Source organism: Salvia miltiorrhiza, chromosome 8 (genome assembly GCF_028751815.1).
Source record: "Salvia miltiorrhiza cultivar Shanhuang (shh) chromosome 8, IMPLAD_Smil_shh, whole genome shotgun sequence".
Taxonomy (NCBI): Eukaryota; Viridiplantae; Streptophyta; class Magnoliopsida; order Lamiales; family Lamiaceae; genus Salvia; species Salvia miltiorrhiza.
Window position 1 is genome coordinate 30,605,626 of NC_080394.1, and position 8,169 is coordinate 30,613,794.

The 8,169-nt window shown below is 39.8% G+C and overlaps 2 protein-coding genes across 2 annotated transcripts; both read left to right on the forward strand.

The window, feature by feature from the left end:
* Window positions 1–1,686: 1,686 nt before the first annotated feature.
* On the forward strand, window positions 1,687–6,006 carry LOC130997654 (serine/arginine-rich splicing factor RS2Z32-like). The gene is made up of 7 exons (XM_057923051.1): window positions 1,687–1,860; window positions 2,542–2,658; window positions 3,544–3,583; window positions 3,711–3,806; window positions 4,771–4,967; window positions 5,171–5,275; window positions 5,386–6,006. The coding sequence occupies exons 2-7, from the start codon at window positions 2,549–2,551 to the stop codon at window positions 5,771–5,773; spliced, it is 936 nt and encodes a 311-aa protein (XP_057779034.1). The 5' UTR covers window positions 1,687–1,860; window positions 2,542–2,548; the 3' UTR covers window positions 5,774–6,006.
* A 1,197-nt stretch (window positions 6,007–7,203) lies between these two features.
* On the forward strand, window positions 7,204–7,979 carry LOC130997668 (pathogenesis-related protein PRB1-3). The gene has a single exon (XM_057923078.1). It carries the CDS (start codon window positions 7,226–7,228, stop codon window positions 7,856–7,858), a length of 633 nt encoding a protein of 210 aa, XP_057779061.1. The 5' UTR covers window positions 7,204–7,225; the 3' UTR covers window positions 7,859–7,979.
* The last annotated feature ends 190 nt before the right edge of the window (window positions 7,980–8,169 follow it).

The window sequence follows — 8,169 nt, forward strand, 5'->3', positions numbered from 1 at the left end:
CAAACCAAATAAAATAGGATAGAAAACTCAATTAATAAAAGACAACTGATCCTAGGGCAGTAAATTCATTAATTAAATCTATGCAATTAATCTATTAATCATATGTACCAATTTAATCCAGTTATGATGAGAGATCACTTAATTAATCAATCACTCTCGCTAGAGCAGCAACGATCGTAGATTAGTAAATTATCTATCTCCGTTAGGTCTCAAGAAAATCTACTAACTCCCAATAGCTCCTAAGAATAGCTCCCTATGATCCACCTATCCCCGCTAGGTCTCAAGGTTAAAATCATATCATACATTCCTGAATCCGCTAAACAGTTATCTCCGCTAGGTCTCAAACCGAATAGCTACACATGCAAATTATTCGCCAGATAATCCACAAGAAATCAAGCACCAGGAATTATGAATAATAAATTGGAAGGCACAAATGTATTAACAAATAAATCACATAAATTCAATCAACTATTTACAAACCCTAGAATCAGCTAAACGAAACTAGCCACATACTGAAATAAAACATAAACATAATTAAAAAGAATGCAATTATAAAAACTAAATTATATAAAAACTGAATAAGAACGAATGTAGCAGCTTGAATCTTCAATCTTGTGGAAATCCAATGCAAGCAGAAAAAAACTGGAAAGAAATAAATTTTAAAGCTATGAAATTGAAAAATAAAAGTTGGGAACTCAAAAAGGAACCCTGAATAGGTCAAAAGAGGACCTATATATAGGCACAGGGGATAAATACAGTATAGAGCTCGAAAATACTGATAAAATCCGAAAATCCCGCAAAATCCCGAAAATTCGGAAATTCCCGTCGGGCACTATTTACTGCTGCGCGTGACTTTCTTGTTTCGGCCATATCTTTCTCGTCCGAACTCGGATTTACGAACCGTTTGAGCCTACGAACTCGTATCGAGACGAACTACAACTTTCATTAAGATCAACAGTCCAAATTCGAACTTCATATTTCTGTAAAATTCATCAAAGTACGAGCAAGTAACATATTTCACAATATAAAGCAATTTAAGCACAAAACAATCATCAAACACTCAATTTCCTATAAAATTAACATAATAAGAACATTAAAAATCATGGAAACATGAGTGTTATCAATAACTCAGGAGGACACCCCAAGAAAAAGAGGGGGAAAGAGAGAGAAAATTCGATTCAATCATCAATGTAAAAGCTACATCGAAAGATCAATTCGAGCTCAACCTTCACAAGAATTGAATTGAAGAAGATAGTAAACATAGCTCAACTGGAGAAGTTTGATGAAGAGAGTTTCAAATATTGAGATTTGAATCGTGTGAGAGAGAGAATCATAATTAGACGTGGGATAGAGAAAATATGGCGGTAAAATATTACCGTTAAACTGATATTTTATATAATATATAGATGTAATAAATTTAAAAATATTTATATTTATTAATAAAATACTAAATTTGTAACACATAGTATAATATTTCCTGGCATTGCATATGAGACGTACTAGTATATATAAATAAAAGAAAAGGTTAATTTTAAAAGCGTATTAAAATAAAAAAAATTAATATTTGACAGGGACGAAGTACATGATAATAATTCAATTAATGACTGATTTACCTTGATAGGGCCAAAGGATTACCATATTTAATCGTATAGTCCAAAATATGGGGCCTTCAATCCAAGTGATCCAACACAAACCCACCAACCATGATTTCTGCACCCTCCGATTCAACCATCAAATCTTAGCCGTTTAAATAAGTCGGTTATTCACTATAAAAGGACGTCGAGATCTCGTCTGTTCCCCTTTTACGCTGTCCTTAAAAATTAGGGTTGCAGTTTCAAGTTCGGAATTTTGAATTACAAGGTTGGATTCATGCTTCTGTCAGCCCTATGCATAAATAAATTCTTTTTCAAAATGTGTGTTTTAGTTTTTATTTTTCAATAATTCGTTATTTGTTGAATTGATTTTGTTTATTTTTATTTCCTTCTTGCTGTACTGTGTTTTGATGTTCTTGTTGTGTGTTAAACTCAATCCGGCGTTTAGATTTATATTATTCCTCAAATTGTTCGATTGGGGGACTGGATTTGCTTCTGTTGCACAACTGTGGACCTGTGGCTACTGAATTTCCCTTTTCTTCCTCTAATATCTACTTGGTTTTCGGGCGTTATAATATGTGACTGTGTGCCATGGTGTTTGAAACACGGTTTTATGATTAATTTGATTTTGTGTCACCCATCGGAGGGTAAACGCCTCCCACCCCCCAAAAAATATAATAAAAAATAAAAACGAAGAGAGAGAGAGAACAGAAGTGAAAATGGAACCTTTGCAGTGTTAGTGTAATTGGGTGGAAAAGCTCGTATCCTTTTTTTATTTTGAAGGATCACAGTGATGTATTAAACTACGGTTTATTCATTCTTTACCTTGTGAAGTGATTTTGGAACTTGTTTTATCTTTTACCTTTCTTATGTAAAGCCTCCAATCAATATTTGTGCAAAATGGCACATCTTTTCTTGGGGTCTAATAAGTCTCAATTTGAATCTGCAGCTGTACAATGCCACGTTACGAGGACAGATATGGGAGCACTACTCGCCTCTATGTTGGTCACTTGTCCTCACGGACCCGATCTCGCGATCTTGAGCATGTGTTTAGTAGATATGGCAGGTAATTAATTGGCCCTTTGTTATCATATCCTCGTTGAATTTATTTCACTTTTCACTTTTCCTTACTACTGTTTAGCTCTTCCTTGAGAATTTTAAGATTTTTACTTCATATATTTTTTTTTCTGTACTTTGTGGTTGCTTATACTTGTACTGATACCTGTAGCTCCCTGCTTAATGCTGGAACTTTGTGTGTGATTATTTCTTTCCTAGTCATATAAATGTTATTCAACTTAATATTCAATCAGATTCTTGTACCTTCTGCAAAAGATTTTGCTATGTCCATTTTTAATCCTTTTGTACAGGGGAAACAAAGAAAGTGAAAATGGTTACTCTTGTCTCACTTGAATTTGTATCTGGTGATATTTATTCCATATCTCGTATGAGTTTCCTGAACTAAGCATGTCCAAGAATATCTATTTTTGGTTTATTCTCCCTCTATCATTGTACTACATCAGAGGTCTGCTATATGGGGTATAGCTTCGCTTCCCACCTCTTACTAAGAGCATAGTTGCTTTCCAGGCATGGTTGTTGCTTGGGCATCATTGTGATCTTGTTTTTTGTGAAGGAAAAAAATGCGTCTTAGGTTCCTTTGAGTTTGACTTTAATGATTCTATTGAAGGTTTCTGAGCCTTTGCCTGACCTGGTGGTCAATGGTGGGAGGGTGGACTATGCCTGACCTGGTGGTCAATGGTGAGAGGGTGGACTTGGTGGAATTTCTTGCCGATTGTTAGAAGCCTTTGGCGATTTTCTATGTTGTCTTTGCATGTTTTTATGGAATTTGCCACAATCAAACTGGTGTTTAGTTCGTCTTGAGGACCAAGTTTCATGCACTGCAGTACGTAAGTAGTTTTGATGGCCTTACTGTTTCTGGAAACCGTTTCCGCAGAGTACGCGATGTGGATATGAAGCGAGACTACGCCTTTGTTGTATGTACCATCTCTCTCGGTGTTTTTTAAATACATTAACCTTCATCTTAAGATCAGTTGATCACATGTTTCTCAAATCACACAATGTGGGTTTCTTGTTGGGATTTTTTCTTCTTGACTTGCTCAGGAATTCAGTGATCCACGTGATGCTGATGATGCTAGATATAACCTGGATGGTCGAGATGTGGATGGACGCCGCATTATTGTGGAATTTGCCAAGGGTGTAAGTCACTTTTTACCTTCTTGTTATGCCTGCGATCATGAGACAATTGCATTTCTTTTTCCTTGTCTTATACCTGTGTGATGAAGATATAAAAGCTGCCTTTTGAGATACAGCTGCTGTTTTTCGGGATGAACTCGTGATGATCCATGTCTGTTTTTTTGCAATGTTGTGGAAAGATTAAGGTGGAGCTGCGGAGCTGAGGCATTTTGCCTTGGCGAGGCAAGGTGGTAAGCGTGCGAGTCGTGAGCCTCACATGGAAGACAAAAAAAAATCTCAATAATTACAAAAAGATATAAAACAATATATATCAATAAAAAATATACTATAAATTATTGGTTTATAGGTTTAAAATAATCAAAACGAAAATTCAAAGTATCTCAAAAACACCAAATTATCTAATCAAAGAGTGCGTTGTTCTGGAGATGAGAGAATTGGTCGTGTGAATTGTCTGGTGTGAGCCGTGTGACTGTTTTTTCTATCATGCAATTTTTTATTTATTTATACTTTTAATACATTAATTTAGCGTTACAATATAATTATTTGAATGGGCTGTTTAGTTTTAGATATAAATATCTATGAGCTTTTGATTTTATAAGAAGAGACATTAAATTGTGGTTGACTTGTAAAAAGGAAATTACAGCTGACTTTTAAATTACATGCACCTCCTGAGCCAAACTCACTGCACCAGCACCTCAAGGCAACTGCCTCATGCAGAAGATGTGTATTAAATTTCACTAACTCAACTTCAGATGCGTAATATTTGGAGTGGTTTAGCAGTGCCTCACCTTGAGGTGTGGCTGCACCAACCGTTATTTATTTGCACTTAATTTAGGCTTTATAGTAGAATACCATGTTGCCAGCAATACCTGCCTGAAATTTTCGACTGAGCTGTTTTTAGAAACTTATTTGAGATAGAACTCGTGGACTTTATTATTGCCTCTGACAGTGCATGATACAAATATAGGTGCCACGTGGGCCTGGAGGGGTTCGGGAGTATGTGGGCAGGGGTCCTGCTCCAGGTTCTGGCCGCTGCTTCAATTGTGGCATCGATGGTCACTGGGCTCGTGATTGCAAAGCTGGAGACTGGAAGAATAAGTGTTACCGCTGTGGGGAAAGAGGTCACATTGAGAGGAACTGCCAAAACAGTCCTAAGAAGCTTAGGTATGAATTTTGCTGGCTTTCAGGAATTGATAAATCATCCCCCCCCCTTCCCCCCATTGTGTTGCTTGTATTTGTCTCATGTTTTATGCTTCAAGTTGGTAAGTTTCCTGGGCTGTTCTGTCCTGACCATTGTAAGGCTAGATCTTGTTTAAATTAACATGATTCATCTCATCTAGTCCTCCTTGACTTGGTTTGTGCTGCAGTAGCGGACGTGGTCGAAGTTACTCGCGATCTCCTGTAAGGTCACGTTCTCCTCGCCGTGGTGGCCGCAGTAGGAGTAGAAGCTTCAGCAGAAGCCGCAGTTACAGGTTTGAGCATTTGGCATTTTCACTATTTAAGTTATGGGATCTTGAGCTATTTTTAAGTATGATCGGTTACTCTTGGGCCTTTTGGACTGAATGTTATAATTTGTGTTCAGCCGGTCAAGGTCCCCTGCCGCCAGAAGAGGACGTGATGCTGATTATAAAGAAAGGAGGTCAAGAAGTCCACGTGGTGAAAGCCCAGATCTTAAGAGAGACGCTTCTCCTACTAAATCAAGGAAGCTCAGCCCAACACCTGATAGAGATGCGCCTAGAGAGCGAAGTGCTTCACCTAGCAGAGGCAGGGTGGAGACTGAGCAAGACGGGTACAATAGTGATAGCCCAAAGGAGACTAGCCGTAGCCCTGTGAGTCCTGCAGCTAGGAGGTATGATGAGAGTCCTTATGAGGAAAATGGCCGCAATCGCAGCCCCAGCCCAAGAGAGGACAGAAGCCCTGTTGAGGATGATGATCCAGTACGGTCGCCCCGAGGCAGCGAGTCTCCTTGAAAGCATTCATAATGTGGAACACTAACTTGGGATTTATGTACCGTCTCTCTATATGCTCTACACTTGTGTTGTCAATTTGTGAGGTATTAAAACTATACTGTTGTCTTTAGCTGTGACTTCAAGAAGTTTGTCTTTGCAGACTACAAACTTTTATGTGTGGTGATTTATTGCCAACCGTTTAGATCAAGTGGTGAATGAAATGGTGGAGAAGAAGTCTCGAGTAGTTTGTGAAATATGTTGTGTTCTTTGACTGATTATGCCATCATTTACTTTTATTGAACGGTAGTAGCTTCATTGAGCAGAATAATGGGAGTAGTAATTTTTTGATTAGGTAACTTTCTTTTAAAAGATGATTGATGTTATTTTTCTAAACATCCTTTCTCGTGTAACTGTAATTGGGTCATTTAACGCCAAGATCGTTCCATTGCCATTGCCATTGCCACTAATCAACACGCATGTTGCGATGCCAAATTAGTTCTTGGTAAAATTTAATTTCACATAGGTCTAAGTTTACGCCGATTGCCACGGTCGATTTGAGGGAAAAAAGTTGATTTGTTTCCTGAAGATGCCGAGGATAAGTTATATTTTGTGTGTAAAGTTATACGATTCCTTTCGGATAATCCTCTTTAATAATGTCTGGGATTCTCCCACTTGGGGCTCATGATCACAACATCCTCAGCTACGCTTCTCTTACATGTCTGATTGTAAGATGCTGCAATCTTGTTGGTGTTGGAGGCAAGACTATGGATCCTGCTGTCTTTGTTGGTTGGGCAGCAGCGATGATGATGATGGATCCTACGACGATTCCTATTACCTGACATACGACCATATTGAAGATTATACCGCCAAGAACCAAGACTACAAACAAAATGGAGATTCCCAGAGCTGGCTTGCCGAATTTGGTTACAACAATGAGGCCGACTATGAAAGCTACGTTGTAAAGGAAGAGAGCCCTATCAACGAAGGCGCCTCTTACAACGACGACTATGGTGCTTTAGAAGATGGTGTTGATGATTCGGAGCTCTGGGATAATTGGAACTGGACAACCTTGTATGACACTATCTTTGCTTACTAGCTACCCACCTCTCTCATTTTACTATAAATCTTCTACTCTGTTTGCTTCTATGAAATTCCTTTTTGACTATATTATGTCAAGGACTCTGAATTTATCCAAATGAATTGTTAGGTGTTATGTTATATTCATCAGAAATACATATTATAATTTCTTCGATTCTCTTTTCAATGGACTGATTTCCTTCCGCAGATCTCGTATCAATTCTGTTCTACAGTCATCAGATTATAAGGAAAAATAACCACCAATGAATTTTAGAACATGTGAAAAACCAATAAATTTTGCGCCAATAGTCTCTATTTTCACGCCGCTATCCATTTTCTCCTAGAAATGCGTTAGGAAAAAAAAACAAAAAGAAAAAAAAACATCTCCAGGCAAATATGGGAAGACCGATGACGAGGGCAAGGGTGTGCATTTTCCTGATAATCGCCGCCGCCTTGGCGGCATCAGCGGCGGCGACGGTCGTGCACAGCACCCCAAAAAAGCAACTGAGGAAGCGGCGGCCCGCCCACAACAAAGTGGGCGGACTGATCCCGGCGGTCTTCGTGCCGACCCTGAACCTGGAGCAGCAGGACTACCTGAATGCCCACAACGACTTCCGGCGGTCGGCGGGGATGCCGGCGCTGACGTGGGACGCGAAGCTGGCAGCGGTGGCGCAGGCGTGGGCGGAGAGGCGGCGCGGGGACTGCAACTACCGGAGGCACTCGAGCAGCCCCTACGGCGAGAACATCTTCTTCATGAAGTACAGGGAGTTCTCGCCGCGGGACGTGGTGCAGTGGTGGTTCAGCGAGAGCAAGATGTACGACAGCAGGCAGCTGCGGTGCCGGTGCGCGCCGGAGAGGGAGGGGTGCGAGTGCGGGCACTTCCTGAACGTGGTGTGGCGGAACACGAAGAAGGTGGGATGCAGCGGCATCGTTTACTGCAATGATCAGGGCGGCGTCTACATCGTGTGCGAGTATGATCCGCCCGCGCTCATGTCGGGAGCCAATCCCTTCACCGGCCTCCGTTCTTGATTAAGGCTTTCACCTATTTTTGTATGCATTAATCGTCATCGATTCTTTGTTTATTTCTGGAGTAATGTTTTTTTCAATGTGCCAATTTTCGAGTAACATGGAATGTGTTTATTTGTTCAAATTGCTTTTGGTATTTCATTATATGAACATTATAATGATGGGTGTATGCTACAGAGTAAAGAGCAAGCGCCGTCTCAACATTAAAGATGGGTGTATGCTAAATGATCGACCACTTCTTCCTCTCATCACCCCACATTTATTGCGGTATAATATATACTCCCTCCGTCCTATATGCTTAGGCTTGTTTTCCT

What these genes read in the sequence shown, in the direction of transcription:
- LOC130997654 (XM_057923051.1), top strand. Translation starts at nt 2,549, where the DNA reads ATGCCACGTTACGAGGACAGATATGGGAGCACTACTCGCCTCTATGTT. An exon ending in GTGTTTAGTAGATATGGCAG is followed by an intron (nt 2,659 to 3,543) that starts GTAATTAATTGG and finishes CCGTTTCCGCAG; the next exon opens with AGTACGCGATGTGGATATGA. An exon ending in AACAGTCCTAAGAAGCTTAG is followed by an intron (nt 4,968 to 5,170) that starts GTATGAATTTTG and finishes TTTGTGCTGCAG; the next exon opens with TAGCGGACGTGGTCGAAGTT.
- LOC130997668 (XM_057923078.1), top strand. Translation starts at nt 7,226, where the DNA reads ATGGGAAGACCGATGACGAGGGCAAGGGTGTGCATTTTCCTGATAATC.